Source organism: Neofelis nebulosa, chromosome 6 (genome assembly GCF_028018385.1).
Source record: "Neofelis nebulosa isolate mNeoNeb1 chromosome 6, mNeoNeb1.pri, whole genome shotgun sequence".
Lineage (NCBI taxonomy): Eukaryota > Metazoa > Chordata > Mammalia > Carnivora > Felidae > Neofelis > Neofelis nebulosa.
The window spans coordinates 147,263,563-147,282,972 of NC_080787.1; the positions used below are offsets into that span (position 1 = coordinate 147,263,563).

The 19,410-nt window shown below is 47.1% G+C and overlaps 1 protein-coding gene across 4 annotated transcripts in view; it reads right to left on the reverse strand.

The window, feature by feature from the left end:
- Nucleotides 1-3,668: 3,668 nt before the first annotated feature.
- LOC131515131 (uncharacterized) overlaps nucleotides 3,669-19,410 on the reverse strand; it is a 210,799-nt gene continuing 195,057 nt past the window's right edge. The window contains exons 1-3 of one of the 4 annotated variants that reach the window (XR_009263467.1): nucleotides 18,327-19,336; nucleotides 8,361-8,928; nucleotides 3,669-6,296 (exon numbers count right to left, since the gene is read on the reverse strand). Coding sequence is in view for 1 of the 4 variants with exons in the window: in XM_058735809.1 (XP_058591792.1) it covers nucleotides 8,771-8,928 (158 nt within the window). In the remaining 3 variants the exon portion in view is untranslated. Of the gene's footprint in view, nucleotides 6,297-8,337; nucleotides 8,929-11,531; nucleotides 12,250-15,795; nucleotides 18,276-18,326; nucleotides 19,337-19,410 lie in introns of those variants that run through there. The other 3 variants (XR_009263469.1, XR_009263468.1, XM_058735809.1) reach the window with 3 other exon arrangements.

The following is a 19,410-nucleotide window of genomic DNA, read 5'->3' on the forward strand; positions in this document are numbered from 1 at the left end:
CTGAACAGTATTTAAAACAACCATACAAATTGGAACATGTTCATCTAGTCAACAGAACATGAAGAAAATCCAGAAGTCGGCCGTAAATACACTGAGTAAACTCGGGCGGTTATTTCAATTCTCTTTTTGTAAGATATTCATGAAAATCAGATTTTTGGAGCATCTCCATGAGGTTTTACTTCTCGCATAGAACTTGTATTCCTTCTTCTGCGTCGTATCAGAAAATGACAGAAGGGCGGACATCTCAAACAGAATTGGGTCTAAATTTTGCTTCCTGCTAAAAATTCTCGAGACTCTCAAAATGTATGCAAAGACCTCATTTACTAAAATAACAATAACCAACATTGTTTGAGTACGGGCCAGGCACTGGGCTAAGTGTTTAATGTAAATTATCTCATCTAACCCTCACTTTATATTCTATCATCATATGTTATGATTTCCATTTTATGTGTGGGAAAACTGAGACCTGGAGAGGCCCCAGAACTTGCCAGGGTCATTCACGTAGTAGCTGGTGACACAGTTCAGCCTCAGCCTGGCAGTTGACTCCACAGCCTATGATCCTATTTGCTAAGATAATCGGGTAACCCTCAGTTATCCAGGGGCTGATCATCTGGTGTCCTCTTTTCTTTTTGTTCCAGATTTATTGATATGTAATTGACACACAACAGTGTCAGTTCAAGGCATACAACATGTTGGTTGATACACTTACATGTTGTAAAATGATTCCCACTATAATATTAGCCCCACGGACATCACTTCACATAATCACCATTTCTTTTGTATATTGAGAACACTGAAAACAACTTTCAGCTGGTATTAACTGTATTATTAACAGTATTATTAACTATAATTACCGTGGTGTACGTTAGAGACCCAGAACTTATTCCTCTTACAAATGGAACTTTGTACTCTTTGACCAACATCTCATTTCCCCACCTCCCAGCTCCTGGAAACTACTGCTCTCCTCTCTCTGTTTCTATGAATTCAGCTTGTTCAGATTCCACGTAAAAATGATGTCATACAGGGGCGCCTGGGTGGCTTAGTCAGTTAAGTGTCTGACTTAGGCTCAGGTCATGCTCTCGCGGTCTGTGAGGTCAAGCCCCACGTTGGGCGCTGTGCTGACAGCTCAGAGCCTGAAGCCTGCTTCGGGTTCTCTGTCTCCCTCTTTCTCTGCCCCTCCCCTGCTCACACGCTGTGTCTATCTCTCAATAATAAATAAACATTAAAACAAAAGTGATGTCATACAGCATGACATCCGTGTTGTCACACGTGGCATGATTTTCTTCTTTTTGGTGGCTTAATACTATTCCATTGTCTATATTTATATCTATATCCATATCTATATCTATACACACACACAGTATACTTCTTCATTCACTCATCTGTCGACAGACACTTAGGTCATTTCCAAGTCTTATTGTGAATAATGTTCCACTGAACATGATGGTACAACTATTTCTTTGCGCCCCTGGTCTCATTTCCTTTGCACCTGTGCCTGGTATTATCACTTATTATATGAGAAGCGCATGCCAACAGTTTACACAAAGCAGAGACCGTAAAATCAGCTGTGTTACAATTTCCTGGGAAAGGCACAGAAGTCATGTAGCATGAGGTCTTGGCCTCTCAGAAATCTTTAATCAGTTTGTATACAGTCAAGGCAGACAATTAGTTAAACTGAGTTACAATTCAAGGTAGTGGATAATCTTCGTTGAAATCATGGCGTATTTTATCAAAGCTCAGAATTTTATCATAAAAGGACCAACATGAGTAATCACCATCTCAACACCCCCAAATCTCTTGTGTGATGAAGTCGTGCGGCTATTGCACGGAAGCTTCTATTTGAGCGTCTCGGGATCTTTGGAATTCTAGAGGAAAGGTGGGGACTAGCGGAGGGCAGAGGGCAGGTGGACAGGGGCAAGAGGGGTCCAAGGTCAGGGAAGAAACATAAAGAGCCCCTGGCTGGTCCCAGCTTCCTCTGATCATGCCCCTCATCCATGAACACCTTTACCACCCTTATTTATTTATTTATTTATTTATTTATTTATTTATTTTTTGCTTATTGAGGAAGGAGAGGTGGGAGAGGAGAAACTAGAAGGAAGTGAAAAAAGTATTAAGGAATAGATGAAGGGGAATTGACGGGAAGAGAAAAGGATTTAAATGGTCTTTGGCTCTCTGAAGGTGAGAAAGTGAAATAAAAACCACCGAAGAAGCCCCCTTCACTCATAGCAATTTCAGGCAATGGCTTTATGACATTTGCTTCTGTGGAACAGAGAAAACAGGCAGAAGGAAATGAATAGATATTCCAAGGAATGCGATACGATGACCTCATATAATGAGGGCTGTGTGCTTTCCGACAATATGACACGTGCAAGATTAATCCATTTGGCCTCCCATTATTCCCATCAGGGATTCTCAGCACGGGATGTGCAGAACTCAGATGGATCCAGAAACCTGAAAATTTTGCAAATTATTAAGTTGCTGTGATTTTTCTGGGGAATGGTTCTGGCTTTTCCTTCAGCAGCTCAAGAGATTTCCCAACCCTGCCGATGAAGGCAGATTAAGAACTACAGATTCCAGCAGATCCATTTTAAAAGCTTGAGCTTTAAAGTTCTCACTTGGCAGGCGATTGTGATTCTGTCCTCAGGGTGCTTTGTCTATTAGAATAAAATGGTGACTTTATCCAACTTTCCAGAAGCCCCGATAAGGTATAGAGTCTTTTCCAGGCAAACATCCACACTCTTTAACGATCTCTCTTACGATAAGGTTTCAAGCTTTGTCACCATTCCCCCGTTGCTTCTGTATAGGCACTGGTCTGTCATACGTATGGCACCCACAAAGTGAGCATTGTATTCTAGGACAAGTCTGACAAGCATAGGAAAGAGGATTACCAGCCTGATTTTGGAAGCTGTGCTTCCGCTGATGCAACCTAAGATCACACAAACTTTTTCCATAGGTATACAACCCTTTGTCTTGCATCAAGTCTCTTTCACAAGTAAAACTTCTCGCTCTTTCCACGTGCAACCTCCGGACTCAATCACTTTCATGTCTCTTGGATTCACACAGCTGATTTTGAGAAGACTAAAGGGCAGAATGTTGTGTTTATCTCTTTTAAAGTGTATCTTCTTGGATTCAGTGATTGTTTAGAATATCAGTGTACTTTAGGATAATGATTTCTCATCCAGGGTATGGAGCTGTCCCTCCCAGCTTCATGCCCCTTGTGGGCTTGTTTGTCACAATCTCAGTGGCCTGTCCAAGTTCCTGGTTTCACATAAACCCAGAGAAGGAGACCAGGGACTAGCAGCAACTCCTATCCGATGCTGATTTAGTTTGATCAGTGAATCAGGGCTCTTTAGGTAGAACATGTTCAACCAGTCGGCAATCCAGCTGACCATTAAAGCATCCTTCCTGCCCACATCTCTTCATCCTGGCAATTGGAATATCATAAAATCCTTTCCTAAGGATGTTGCTGGGTGCAGGGAGGGGGAATGGAGAAAGATGGTCAAAAGATACAAAGCACCAGTTGTAATACAAATAAGCACTAGGGATGTCAATTACAACAAGATGACCACAGCTAATGGTGTTGTGTGATGATGTATGGAAGTTTTGAGAGAGTGACTCCCAAGAGTTCTCATCACAAGGAAAAACCTTTTTTTTTTTTTTTTTTTTTTTTTTTTGCTTTTTCTTCTTATGTGAGATGATGAATGTTCACTAAGGTCATTGTGATCATCATTTCACAATATGTGTAAGTCCAACCATTATGCTGCACACTGGAAGCTTATAGAGTGATGTATGTTGATTATATCTCAATAAAACTAGAAAAATAAAAATTGAAAAAGGAACTTACTGAGCCTTGCTTACTCTTCTAATGTAACAGCATTCTTAGATGTTCTGGTTTGCCTCGTGAAAACTGTTACACGAGACAGACTCGGCTCAACAGGTAAAGCTGCTTGCTGGTGGAATGGAGGCTCCAGGGGTGGGGATATCTCTGCCATTGGAGGGTTTTTAATGTCTGACTGGTCATGGATCAGGAATAAAACAGGAAAGATTCAAGTATCACACAGGGATCTAATTCTGTAATCTGAGTTTTTTTAAGTCTATTTATTTATTTTGAGAAAGAGTGATTGGGGGAGAGGCAGAGAGAGAGGGAAAGAGAGAGAATCTCAAGTGGGCTCTGTGCTGACAGCGTGGGGCTCTATCCCATGTTCCACGAGATCGTGACCTGAGCTGAAATCAAGAGTCAGATGCTTAACTGACTGAGCCACCCAGGCGCCCCTAATTCTGTAAGCTGTATAGTAACTTGCAATTCTGAAATTTTTTACTGCAGACGATTTCTAGGGACGATTTCTAGCTTCGGGTGCAGCTCGCTTCAGGGCCCAGTGATGTCATTATGAACTGTCTGCTTGTTTTGTGTGTTGGTCTCATGCTCAGCCCGTCTCTCCTTGCTATCATCAGAGGGCTATACCATCTGACCGAGCCCGTGTGCTCATATCCGCCAGCCCAGGGGAGAAGAGAACGTCTGTGTTCCATCATTTCTAGCAAACAGCTTAGCGCTTACACTGATTACACTGGACTGGGTCACGTGTCCATCCCACAACATTCACTATGACCAAAGAGATGAGATATACTGTTCTGGTTATCTATTGTTATAGAACAAATCACTCCAAGCTTTGGGAACTAAAACAATTATCTCATTATTCTCATGATTTCAGTGGGTTAGGAATTTGGGTAGGCACAGCTGGGTGACTCTGGCTTGGGGCCCCTGGTGGACTTATAGTTGGATGTGCTAGAAGCTAGAACAGTGAGAGGAGGGGGAAGGGGTTCTGGGAGCTAGCTGGGCACGCGTCTCTCTTCACATGGTCTTGGAGCCTCTCTCCTGGGCCAGTTGGGCTTCCCCACATCATGGAGGTCTCAGGACTGTCTGACTGCTTACGCATCAATGTCCCAGGAAAATAAGATGTATTTTCCCTTTTTATGGCCCAGCCTCAGAAATCACATAGTGTCACTTCACCCTCCACTGGTTGAAACACAAAAACCCTCCCAGGTTTAAGAGAAGGGTACATAGACTCAACCTCTTGATGGAAGGATGGCAAGGTTCCAGAACATCTAGAAGAACAGCCATCTCTGGAAAATAAAATTTGCCACATATACGGACAAGCCTAATCCAATCAAAACCCAGTCTTGAGCCAAGAACCCCATGGGTTTTGGTTTTGGTTTTGGTTTTGTTTTGAGTGGCTACAAAGACTTTATCAGACTATTTAAAATGTTGATATTTACACATCCGCATGTATAGATAAAATCGTTACATGGAATCCTCAGGTCATGGGGTGCTAACAAGGTCCACACATAAGCCTGGCAGGGCAACAAACGAGACCAGGCTTGGAGCGCTGGCGCTTTAAGGAACTGGATGTCCTCCTAAGGGCCTGAGAGGAGGAGTAGGGCAAAGAGGAAAGGGTCACCTCAGGGGGTTGGTTTAACCCCACCCTCACAGATCTCTAACTGAATCTCCTTTCCCACTCTCAGGGGAAACAGACCCATTTCCAGACCATATCCCTACTACATAATAGGCCCCCTCCCTAAAATCAATGTGGCAAACATACCCAATAATCTGCTGGAATAAATCCTTATAAATATATTCATATCAGAGAAAACAAGGCACTCTGAGGGCATTGTAGCCCACTCTCCCACATGGACATCGTTCTAGACAGAAAGTAAAAATTGGCTAATTTCTCAAGTGAGTTAACTGAGCCACGTTAATGACATGGTCAGCAGTTGCCAAAGTAAACCTGGGTGTTATTGATAGAAAAGAGGGACATGGACAGTGGCGAGGGACAGAAGAATCCCTCCCTTCTCAGTGACTGGGTGCTAAATAAAGGACAGGTAAGGAAGGGAGGAGGTCACCGTTGTCTGCCTCCTTAATGTTCTCATGTATATATTTCTATAATTACTTTCTCATATGACTTAAATTTTGCAGAAAACATATTTTTAGCCAAAACTAAACACAAAAAGCTTACTTGTAAAAGGAAGACCTACACGTAATTAACTACAGCCACTCATTTAGCAGCAGTCCAACACATTAGGCTGAATTTCCTTTGTGCTGATTATAAAACAGATCAACAGTGGGGTGCCTGGGTGGCTCAGTCAGTTAAGCATCCGACTTCAGCTCAGGTCATGATCTCCCAGTTCGGTCTGTGAGTTTGAGCCCCGCATTGGACTCTGTGCTGACAGCTCAGAGCCTGGAGCCTGCTTCAGATTCTGTGTCTCCTTCTCTCTCTGCGCCTCCTCAGCTCATCCTCTGTCTCTCTCCCAAAAATAAATACACATTAAAAAATAAATAAATAAATAAATAAATAAATAAATAAATAAATAAAAAATAAATAAAACAGATCAACAGTGTTAACAGAGGTGAAAGCCAATTATCTATTTTTAGGGACATACACAAACAGTTTTAATGTTGTTGAGGGGCAAGGTGCTAATTACGAATATCTCTGAGAATCTGTTCAGTTGGCACTTTTGAGATTATAAAAGTTCTTTCCTCATCTTGTTGTAATATTATTAAATTCAAGTAAGGATTTAGTACATACATGAAAAATGTGTAGAAAATAAAGCCTTATTTCTCTTAAAATAGTCAATAACTCAGGATTTTTATGCTTTTGCCAAAGAGACATTTACCCTCTCCTATTAGAGCCAGGTTTTATATTGGTTCTAGTTGGGGAAACGTCTACCAAAACAATATGAAATTTATTACTATAAATTCACAACGGAAAGGTAAAAAAAAACAAACAAAAAACTACTGTGTGTATATACAATTGTTGGTTTAAAGATTTCCTTTCATCCCACCCAGATTGGCGGAGGCCTTAATTAGAGCATTTCTGCTGTGAACCTCTCTTCTCTTTCTGAATAAATGCATTGAAAGCTTATTAAAATGAATTTCCCCCACCCTCTGACTCTGAGGGATGGCCAACTTCAGATAATCACCTGTTGATGGCTACGGAATGTACAAGTCGGTGTTTCTCCCCTACATCTGCAGCCTGCCAGGACCAGCGATGGGGCTGAGCCCCTAAAAGGGGAGGATGCTCCTGCCCCTCCCCCCACCCCACCCCCGTCTGCACTCCCTACACCCACCCCTCGCTTTCAAAGGCACCGTGCTCAGCTATCTGAAGGATCTGCCCCACGGTTCTGCTGTTGACAGCTCTATGAGATTTCTGAGCAGCTCTCCTCACTCAGGCCCACGCCAAGCCAACAACCCAACAAAGGAACGAGTTAAAAAGTTCAGTGTTCAGACAGTGATCCATTGTTTGGTCTGTTTGAATTCAAACAGCAGGCTTGCCTAATTCCTTTTTTTTTTTTTTTCCTAACTCATTGACCAAATTGGTCTATTATTTTAACATTGGATAGAATTTTTTGAGTCACCAAAACCTACTCCCGTTCTTTTTACTAGATACACTCATTCTTTGCCTATGAGCAGTATTTTACCAGCTTTCGATAACACGGCTTGTGCCCGGTTACCTGCAAAGGACGAGGGGAATATAGGAGCCTTGAGGACTGGCCCTGGCTCTCCTGCTCCCTCCCTTCTCCAACATCATGAGAGGGGCGAGGTTTGCCCGTTGCACCTCCCCCCACTCCCTGTGCTCCACTGACCCGGGGAAACCTCACCCTGGAAAGCTTCCCTTCTCTCTCACCTTTTCTGACCTCTCCAGCTACCTGGGGGTTCCCAGTCCCTCCACTTCCCCCAAGTAATACACATACACATACATCCGGGTGACCGCCCGACACAACTATCACCTGCGCACCAGAGAGCTTTTCGAGGCAGCTGGGGGCAGCTCAGTCCTGGGCTCCCCTCCCTGTACCTGGCCACTCTAACCCTTCGTTGCAGACCAGGTGCGGCTGCTTACAAAAGACTGTCATATTTATGGCCGTGCTTGGACTTCACGGCGACCTTGTGAGATTGGCACGGTCAGAACCACTCTTCCATTTTACAGGACCAAAAATTGAGCCTCGTCAAGATTAAGTGATTTGCCCCAAGGCGACCTACTGGGAAACGGCACAGGCCAGCCTCAAACCCAGGTCTTTCCATTAGGGCAAAGCTGTTCTGAAGGTGTGAGTAGCTCATGGCGTTTCACAAACCCGACCGTAAAGACCACCTCTGCTCCTCTGGTAGGAGATAGGGTCCCATAAACCTTAACCCCAGAGCAATTTCAAAGTTTAATCAAATGAAATATCACTGAGGCCATGTGCGTAAGGGATGGAACGTTGTGTCTGGAATGAACTGAGCTGACCTCTGCTTTGAGGTCTGCCGCAGATTAGCTGTGTGAGTTTGGCCCATCATTCACTCATTCATTCAACGAACACTTTTTTAATACCTTCCATGTGCCAGGCACAGTGCCAGGCTCTGAGGAAACAGGCGTCACATGTGATCAGGTGGATCCCAGTCTAGCGCAAGGAACAGACGGATGCCATGCAACGGGGCAAGAGGATCCCTAAATCTTTTTCAAATGCAGGAGCTGGATTCGCTGGGCTCCAGGTATCTTTCTGCCCTCATCATTCTTCAGTTCTGTAATCACCCAGCCCAGCAAAACTTTCACGATTCTGAGGGGGTGAACGACACAGAAGATCGAACTTCATAAATAGCCTAGATATTTCCCCTAAACCTCTCAGTTAAAATACCACGATTGAGCAATTTACATTCCCTCTTTTATCTGCCCATCCAGTACTCTGGAGAAGGCTGATAAAGAACAGAAAAGTGGCTCAAAGTCAGGTGACAGAAAGGGAACTAGACACCATTTGGGGCCCAAGTGGCAAGCCGTAAGCATGGCCCTCGCGGCTTGGGAGGCTGTGACTTGATGGGAACCGCGCTTGGGCTCAGGGCCGCCTCCCAGCCATGCTCTCCCCTCGTGTTGTTGGCCACGTCGTCAGCTCTGCTGTGTCTCCCTGGAAAGAAAAAGTCATAATTTCTGATTAGGCTCTAGATCCCCTCCCCCCTCGTGCCCAAACATGCACACACACTAAGTTGAAAGGAATCACTGGCATGGGAACTGGCCCCATCTGTCCCTAAACTTTGACATTCAGTGGAGAGAGCAGGAAGGTGTCAGAAGCGAGGGATCAGCAGGTGGTTTGCTGCTGGGATGCAGGGCTGCGAGGCGGGGCCCTAACCCGGGGGACCACACGAGCTTCTCCCGTCACACGGCACCCCTCCGCCGGAGCAGCAGTGAGTGGGGCAGAGGCTGGAGTAGCGGCCGGGGGCCGCTCTGTGGGGAATGCACGAGGGAGTTTCACAGTCTCACTTGGGTCCCATGAGGTTGGCATTTGTTCAAGGCCTCCAAGTCTGGATTCCCCAAATAGCTGGGAATATGCCGATTGACAGTTCACACGGGACGCCCTGAGTCCCCTCGCGGGTGCCGAGGTTTACATCACTGGGATAAGACACTCACGTTCACCTGATAGGTGCCCCCCACCCTCACCCCCACTGTACCAACCCCCCAGTCTGCTCCTCCCAGCCTATTCCTAGAAACAGTCTATTCCTGCACCTAGCCTGTGAATGCACCTGTCATATGCAAACTAACCAGTCCAGAACCTACCCTCACCTCACGTCCTCTGGCAGGTCTCACCTCCAGGGCCACTGTACCCCTGTTCTAATCACCCCAGGGCCAGGTACCAGACAGCTAGGGAGAGCTCTGACACTCCAGAGTCCACTGGAGTTATTTATTTTACTTTTCTTTTTATTAACTTTATTTTTTTTTTTAATTCAAGCCAGTTAACATACCATGCAGTATTGGTTTCAGGAGTAGAACCCAGTGATTCATCACTTACATACAATACCCAGTGGTCAGCCCAACAAGTGCCCGCCTCAATGCCCATCACCCATTTAGCTCATCCCCCACTCCCCACCCTCATCAACCCTCAGTTTGTTCTCTATATTTAAGAGTCTCTTATGGTTTGCCTCCCTCTCTGTTTTTTTTTCTTTCCCTTCAATTATGTTCATCTATTTACTTTCTTAAATTCCACATATGAGTGAAATCATATGATATTTGTCTTTCTCTGACTTATTTCACTTACATAATACAGTCTACTTCCATCCATGTTCTTGCAAATGGCAAGATTTCATTCTTTTTGATCACCAAGTTGTATCCCATTGTGTGTGTGTGTGTGTGTGTGTATATATGTGTATACACACACACACACACACACACACACACACACATATACCACATCTTCTTTATCCATTCATCAGTCGATGGACATCGGCTCTTTCCATAATTTGGCTATTGTTGATAGCACTGCTATAAACATTGGGGCGCATGTGCCCCTTTGAATCAGCATTTTTGTATCCTTTGGATAAATACCTAGTAGTGCAATTGCTGGGTCATAGGGTAGCTCTATTTTTAGTTTTTGGAGGAACCTCCATACCGTTTTCCAGAGTGGCTGCACCAGTTTGCATTCCCATCAGCAGTGCAAAAGTGTTCCCCTTTCTTTCCCACTGGAATTATTTATTTATTTATTTATTTTTAATTTTTTTTAACGTTTATTTATTTTTGAGACAGAGAGAGACACAGCATGAACAGGGGAGGGGCAGAGAGAGAGGGAGACACAGAATCGGAAGCAGGCTCCAGGCTCTGAGCCATCAGCCCAGAGCCCGACGCGGGGCTCGAACTCGCGGACCGCAAGATCGTGACCTGAGCTGAAGTCGGACGCTTAACCGACTGAGCCACCCAGGCACCCCCCACTGGAATTATTTAAACTGGCCAATCCTAAGCCTGCTTGCCCTACCTCACCCATTCGTTCCCACAGAAACTGCAGTAAAGTCTCCTGTCTGTGATTCCTTCACCCACTCTGCCTCCCGGCTGCCCCCCGGTGTTTCCCTGTGTGGCCCTCAGTAGCACAGCAAGCCTCTTGGGGACTATGAGCATAATGAACTATCTTATTGGTGGCAATCGTCTCCTTATCCGTGGCCTGACCATTCCCAGATAGCAATAAAACCTACACGTTAAAGTACCCTTTCTCATGGATAATCTCCGCCAGCAAAATCTTTCCTGATCTTTCCCCTAGCCAGCTTGTATGTATCTGTATCACAGCCGTTACGCTCACAGTCATCAACTCGCCCTGTCTGTGCAAAGGAGACGATAACAGAATGTGCTAGCACACGGTGGTGGTTACGCAGATACACGCTGCAGGCCCTGGGCCCAGGGTTTGGCACGTGGTGAGCGTTCAGCGCATCTTAGGTCTGGTTGTCATTGTGATGAATGCGGCTTCTGTCTAAGTAACAGGCCACTTCTTACTCCAACCCCCACTAAATTTTCTGCCGCTGCTTTGAGCAATCCTCACTTCTGGGAATCCTCAGGCTTAAAGACAGGTGGGGAAGGAGCTGCCAGGGTCTAGTTTCCTGGGAGCTCAGGGAGCCTCAGGAGAAAGGACTCATCCTTCCTGGAGGAAGAGACAGAAGACAAGCCTGTCCAGTAGCCGTATCTTGGCTGCTGAAGAGAAAAGGTGATTCTTTCCCTTTGCTTTGTCTCTGGCCCAACGTCCCATGGACTTACACCTGAGTCCTGAGGAGAGAGGCTATGGTAAAACCAAAATGAGCTGCCTTCTCTTAAAACTCCATACAACATCAGCACCCAGGGCAGCGAGCCTGACAGCTCACAGACAGTCGTAAACAGACATTGAACTCCAGCTGACGGTGCGCAGAGGGAGAAAGGGCACTGGTGTTTGCAGCTGACTTTGAACTCCAAAGAGCCAGGTGGACTGAACAGGTAGATGGAAAGAGAGGGAGAAAATGGTGAGGCCGAGTGGCACTGGGTGGACGTGCTCCTGAGCTCCCTGGAGACCTGCCCCCTGCCTCATTTGGGGGATTTGGCAGATGTCTTGAATCTGCATTAAGAGAGCCACTGGGGGGCGCCTGGGGGGGCTCAGTGGGTTAAGCGTCTGACTTTGGCTGAGGTCCTGATCTCACGGTTCATGAGTTTGAGCCCCGCGTCAGGCTCTGTGCTGACAGCTCACAGCCTGGAGCCTGTTCTGGATTCTGTCTCTCTTTCTCTGTGCCCCTTCCCCGCTCACGCTCTGTCTCTGTCTCTCTCAAAAATAAATAAATATTTTTTTAAAATTTTGTTTTTTAAAAGAGAGAGCCACTGGGGGGCGCCTGGGGGGCTCAGTCAGTTAAGCATCTGACTCATGACTTCAGCTCAGGTCATGATCTCATGGTTTGTGAGATCAAACCCCATGTCAGGCTACGTGCTTACACTGCAGAACCTGCTTGGGATTCTCTCTCTCTCTCTCTCTCTCTCTCTCTCTCTCTCTCTCTCCTTCTCTCTCTGCCCCTCCCCTGCTCATGCTCTCCTCTCAAAATAAATAATAATAATAAATAATAAACAAACAAACAACAAAAAAAGAGAGAGAGAACCAATGGAACACTAGGTACAGCTGGAGATGCATGTAATTTTTAAACTATTATACAGATTTGTTTTGATCAGGAAATTTCAGATCCTGAACTATAATTACACGTGCAATTTTTCAAGATTATTCTCCCTTTTGTAAACTATTGCTTCCTCTGAGATAGCAGGACTCAATAGTCTTCCTTTTTTTTTTAAGTTTATTCATTTATTTTGAGAGAGAGAGTAGGGGAGGGGCAGAGACAAAGACAGAGAATCCCAAGCAGGCTCCACAATACCAGCACAGAGCCAAACGTGGGGCTTGAATTCATGAACCATGAGATCACGATTTGAGCCAAAACCAAGAGCAGAACCCTTAACTGACTGAACCCCTCAGGTGTCGCAGGGCTCGTATTGTTTAACAAACATTTAGCAAAGGCAGAAAACACTGTAAGTTAAATGTTATCAAAGTTCTCTCCCAAACCAATAGCTATAATATCCTCCTTCTTTTCAGTGATGAATGGGTTCCTACCCCAGGTAGCCCAACAATCTATGAAACTCCCCCAAACCGGGCCTTAGTCACTACACAACCGAGAAGCCACGTTATAAACATGAAAGTGAGAACGACAGGGTGTGTTTTGCCAAATTACTGCCACGTAATCCCAGTTTTGCCTCCTAGTGGAAGCCAAGGAGTATGAAGTTGACCCCAAGAAGTCTGCTCACCCTACTCCCCATCCACGAGCAAAACCGCTCTGACGGTTTATGGAACCATCAGAATGTTTTCCAGATATTAAGTCTTCTTCTAACTTCTTTTTTCAAATCCAGGTGTGAAAGAGTCAGGAACATTAATGGAATCATTCCCACCCAGAACCACGCTTTAAATCGACATGAAAAAAATGTACGACCGGTCAACCTGTAAAAATTACCGGCAAAGACAGGGAACACTCATTTGCTTACCTCTGTCCCAGACGGGATACTGACACCTTAATGATTCTGCTCATTTGCAATAAGTCTCCTCAACTTGCCAACAGCCAACCCTACATCACAAGTCCCGCTAGAGATCGGTGGGGCTGGGTGGCATTCACAGAGACACACAGGCCCTTCCCAGCCAGGCTCACGGGACCCGACAGGTACAGGTTCTGCCTCAGCCCCACCCCTGACATAGCCCCCTGCAGAGGTTTCCGGCTCGTAGTGGAGACAGACACGTGGGGGAGAGGAGATGAAAAGGAGAAGCAGGCACATGGGACAGCATCCTGTGCACCTGACAATGGAAAGCACCGCATGGTAGGAACGGGGGCTCCCAGAGGTGGGAACATGGTTAAGGGAACACGGCAAGGTCACAGACTTCACCCCCCCCCCACCACCATATTTCAGCTCACTGACCACAGTGCAGGCTCTCAGTGTTTGCTGGTGAGTTTGGGAGCAGGCTTCCCCAGAAGGTAGAGCCAGTGGTCAGTGCGTGTGATAAGAGAAGAGGCTCTAGTGGTGAGACCTGTCACCCTCACCCCACCCCTTCTTGAGTCTAACAACATCAATTTGCCACTGATGATCAACATTCTACACTTAGAGATTTATTCTTTTGACTTCAAGATGTATTCCCCTATTGTAATACCCATGATTGGAACATCAGTAATGATCGTTTATAGTTGAGTAGAAATGGATTCCCAAAAGCCTTTCTTGAGAACACCTTATGATACAGGGGGAAAAGTAAAGAGCATAAACACGTCCAGAACCTGGTGTGGAGCCAATAGGCAGATGTGCTACAGGGTCTGGGAAAGGGGTGAGGGCCTGGGAGATAGGACTGACCCAGCCTCGATGTCTCATCTAACGTCTTCACTGAAAATCTCACTTGAATTAAGGACAGAACTAATGAGCTCATGTTCATACAGAACACAAGAGTTCCTTTCCAGAGCATTCCCCCCTTTTTCCCCTTAACCCTGGCCAGAAACACATAAAAAGAAGATTTTGGCAAGAAATTAATGACTCTGCAAAGCTAATCTTCTCCCCCAGAGAGAAGTCAAAGGAAGGTGCCTGCTGAGGGGTGTCTGGGTCTCTACTTCAAAGCCAAGATGCACCAAATGTGAGGGGCTGTCCAAGTCCCCCCAGGGCAGGCAGCAGGGGAGAACAGTCTTCAGGGGCACTGCCTGGAAGGCAGGTCACTGAACCCAGTGGCCATGGATGAACATGAAAGCAGACTTGAATTTTGAAGGAGGGAAAAGATATACATGAATGTTGGGTCCAGAAAACGGAACAAGCGGTAGAAAAGAGGCCAGGCCACCCCAGTGCTCCCAGAAGAAATGGAAGCAGCCGGTGGTGAGACACCTCCCAAGTGCTTTAGGTGTGTCCTTGATCTTAATTCTCTAGCGACTCTGCGAGTCAGGGAAAACTGCGCCCTGATTTCACAGGTAAGAAGGCCGAGCGAGGCTCAGAGGTTCAGTGATTTGCCCGAGGCCACGCTGCTAAGGATTTCACACAAATGAGGATGCACAATTTATTGCTCTTAGGAAAATATTATCCAAGGATTATGATTCCTTATTTTCCAGAGGTTGAGAATTCTTGCACTGCAGCCAACCTATTAAGCATCTCATCTGAGCCTGCAAATCTGGAAAATCCTATTCTGGGTGATCTGTTCACAGGAAGCACCAGGAACCACAGCTACTTACACATGGACCTCGCTCCCCCTTCCTCAGCGCGGAGCCCCGGGGGGCAGGGGATTTATTCCACAGCAGGGGCAGCCACAACACCCCTCCCGCCCACCCCTCGCTCCCCTGGGCTGCAGCCTCAAGAGAGAAACCCCTCGTGCCTCCACGTGAAGTTTAGAAAGAGCTTACTGTCAGCCCTGGGACTCAGAGCACCGGGTTAATGCGGATCACACCTCATGAAAAGGCAGCATACGGGGCGCCTGGGCGGCTCAGTCGGTTAAGCGCCCTACTTCAGCTCAGGTCACGATCTCATGGTCAGTGAGTTCGAGCCCCACGTTGGGCTCTGTGCTGACAGCCAGAACCTGGAGGTTCAGATTCTGTGTCTCCCTCTCTCTTTCTGCCCCTCCTCCATTTGCACTCTGTCTCTCTCTCTCTCTCTCTTAAAAGTAAATAAACATTTTAAAAAAAAAAAAAAAAAGGAAAAGAAAAGGCAGCACAGAGATTTTGATAGAAAAGTAGATGGATGTTCCCTCCGTCCAGGACTTAAAAAAAAGAGAACCGCGATTCTACCTTAAAGATTCGAACATTATTAATACATCATGACCATGTGCTGAACACCCTCTGTGTGTCTGGAGTTTATATACATTTACACACGCGGTCAGGGCTGGCTCGGTGGGAGGCAACAGACGCCCACGCAGCACGCAAGCCCGAGGATAGCGGTCACAGGGGACTCAGGGCTCTGAAGACAGGAGACTGAGCCCGCCGAGGGGAACGGGCGGGCCGGTTCTGCACACCTGCTCCGTGGCCGAGCCTCCGCTGCCTGCCAGGAGCTCAAACCCCTTCTTAGCTTCAGCTCAAACGTGACTGGCGCCTTGCACTCTGACCCTGGCCTTGACCTTCTGTTAACTGCAAACTCCAGCTTCCGGGGTTTCTCGGTTCCTCATCTGCAGAGAGAAAAGGAACAGCCTCACTGGAGCCTGTGGGATGGAAGAGGATGGCAACAATACTTCGTGGTGCATTCGTGGCCACCCAGGACCAACCCTGTACCTGGCTTGTGGGCAAGTCCAGATGAGGCAGTGTTGGTGGCAAGGTGCTCCAGAGCGCATGTGCTAGCTGTTTTACCGGGCAGGCATTATTATTTTCATTTTGTGTGTGAGGGGAAGGGCTGGAAACCATACGCCCACAGTCACACAGTTAGAAAGTGCAGAACTGAAATTAGAATTTAGGTCAGTTTATATGTTATCTATTGTTGCATGACAACCTAGCCCCAAACTTCGTGGCTTAAAAAGAAACCGTTTTGTTTGCCCACAGTCCCTGGGCTAGACAGGCGGGGCTCGGCTGGAATGCTTGTCCCTATCCCCCAGGGCACTGCATGGCTTCTGCAGGTGGCTTCAGGTTTGTGATAAGTGAGATCCAAGATGGCCTCACTCATAGGTCTGCCCTCAGCCTGGCCCTCTCTGCTCGAGGACCTTCATTCTCAATGGTCTCTCTTCTCTCATGGACTCTCATTCTCATGGACCCTCATTCTCCAGGATCTCTCTGCCTCATGTGGTTTCTCCAACAGGATAGAGGGACTTTCTGTGGCACCTCAGGGCTCCAAGAGAGCCAAAATGGAAACCAAAGGTAGACTAAAGCCTCACGAGCTTTGAATGTGAAAACGCATCGCTTCTTCAACTTCTGTGGGTCAGAGCAGAACGAGGGGCCATCCCAGACCCCAGGGGAGGGGCCTTGGACTCCACCTTTGGAGGAGAGGAGAGACAAAGTCACATGTCAACAAAGCCTAAGGACTGGCCAGGATTTTGATGGCCACCATGGAAACAACCTTCCACAGAACCCCAAGCCTGTGTACTTTGTACCATGCCAAGCACCCCAGGGTCTTTATGGCTGCCAATGCCCTCCTGATGTCATCCGAATCTCCTCCAGAGTCAGCCTCTACCCGAGCCAGCGGCACAGGGCTGACGGTGGCACCTTGTGATTTAACAAGCTTGGTGTCCTCGGTGAGCCTGGTGCTCGGCTGGACAACAAGAAGGTACAAGCGAATCAGACCAGGCCCCTGCCTTTCCAGAATTGTTGTCTCCTGAGAGGAGAAGGCCTTGTCCTCTGAGGAACTGAGTAATGTCCTGTCCCCTCTGGAGAACAATGAGAATGTCTGAAAGCAGAAAGCTCATGGGCTGCCAATTAACCGAGGTCTATTAAGTACCTTATTTTTCTAGGCATTCTGTCAGACTGGGGTACTCAGAGGCCTTAGAAAATAAAATGTTAAACTGGGAAGTTATTAAATTCATATTTTTTTTAATGTGAAGTGATTAAAAAAAAAAATCCCCTCCAGCTTTCAAGTTGGAAACATCCAGAAACAGAGACGAGCAGCCGCAGCAGGAGACCTTAGGGCGCTCCACGTTTGTTAACGGCAGACGCCAAAACCCAAACACAAAGAAACTCAGGAGGAATCCAGGCCGCCTTGGGAGCGGCAGGTGGTGGGAGCCTGTCCAGAGATTGCGAAGCTCCCCGGGGCCCTCACTCTGAGGAACCTAAATGTAGCCACTGAGGTGAGGACAGCGCCGAGATGGCCGTGGCTCACACCTTGGCAGGCGGGGCGCTTCCCCATCTTCCACCCCTAGTCTAAGACCATCAGAGCGTCTGGTCCCCCTGAAGCCCTCGGTCTCCAGGACAAACCATGTCCATGAAAACCCCGTGCTTTCCTCAGCCTTCCTGCTGCTTTACCAGGGCGAATCCTCCACCACCCCCAAGGTGGCTCTACTCACACCCCCAACCATTACTGAGTTCCTAACTTGTGCCATCCAGGTGTGGCATAGCTCAGGGCCGTCCCAGCAATGCAGAAATACAGAGGTGTTGCTCTTGGGGAACTCACAGCCCAGCTCAAGACAGAAATATCAATTTCTCTGTGGGCACTGAAAAGCATCTAAAAGTTCACCATTTAGTGAACCAGTAGTTTCTAGCTCCTTTTAACTTTTGGAACCTGCTGCTTTCTGGTGTGTGCATGACCGCCCTGTGCTCTTGGGGGTTTTTTGTAGGTGGTAAATCATACCCTGAGGGCCAGGCCTTCGTTGTCTGTGGCTTGTAAAGGTGCCTGCAGGGCTGTGTGCTGCAGCCAAAAATACAATCAATAAATAATTTGCACCTCCAGCTGTGTGGAAACCAGGCTTGAGGAGCAAAGATGGGGATCTCATCGACCCTGGGGTTTGAAGATCTTATCTGATGCTGATGGCCTTTCCCAGAAGATGCCTTCCCATCTGGGCGCCCTTCATCCCCAGGTCTCCTCCCAGCCCCTACTCCGCCTCCCCTTACCTCCCTTCGCCCCACTCACCTTCAAATTTTCATCACCCGCCCCTCTTTCAGCTTGGATCTCCCTGAAGATATAAATGAACTCTCTTTAGGATAACAGTGGAAGGCCTTTCTTCATGACACTTCAAGCCTCAAGCCCAGTGGGCCTGTTATTTAAAGCTCCAGAAGCTGATAAGGGCCTCCTGAGTCCTGAACGCAGCTTGAGCACAGCCCAGAATCGTCTTCCTAGGATATTTTCCAGCCCCAAGTCAGATGCCTCTCCTGGGAGATTCGAGTTGCGAGGGTGAGTAATAAGCAAAGACTCCATCCTAAGTCATGCTGCTCTCATCGAGGACATTCCTGGACCCAACCTTCTAACAGTAAAATGCTTTTCCAATGGCAAACGCCTCCGACCAGACAGCCAAACGAAGCTGGTAAATCTTAGGGAGCTAAAAAATTATTTGAGTCAAAAAACCCAAATCAAAGCAAACCAAAACAAAAGATGCTACCCAAAATAGCTTCAGTGTTTTCTTCTTTAGTTCTTTAGCAGCCCTGATCCCGCACAGATGATAAAATTCGTCTCTAATGCATGTGAAGTGGTGTTCACGGAGGTGAAGTCAGCCGATGATGCACTCCACAGGCATGCAGAGTAGAAACTGCAAAGCTCCATGGTGCTTCAGATACAAGGTCAAACACATAAGCTTCCTCCAGGGCCATAGGTCAGGTGTGGGACTTTGAGCACAGATGCCCTTATCCAGCCAAGTCCAGTCCTCAGGAACAAGGGAGGGGCATCGGAACTAAAACCGGCTGACTGGGGTAGTGCATGGAGTCTGCTTTTCAACCCCGCCCCCAGGAGAGGCCCTAAGAGGATCGTGTCCCTGAATTGGAGTACTCATGGGAAATGTTGACCTCTAGGGACCAGACTTCTGTAGGAAGTCTTGAATGAAAATGCTTACAGTTGTCAGGTTGATGTTCTTGGAGGTCTGAGCTTGTGCTCAGAGGTCAAGGTAAGCACCTGTACCCAGACCCCGGGGGAAGCCCCAGAGGTGGCTCTGTTGCCTGACTCACCAGGACCCCCTCACCCCCCCCCTCCCCCGCTACTCTCCCCGGGAGTGGAAGAAACAGAG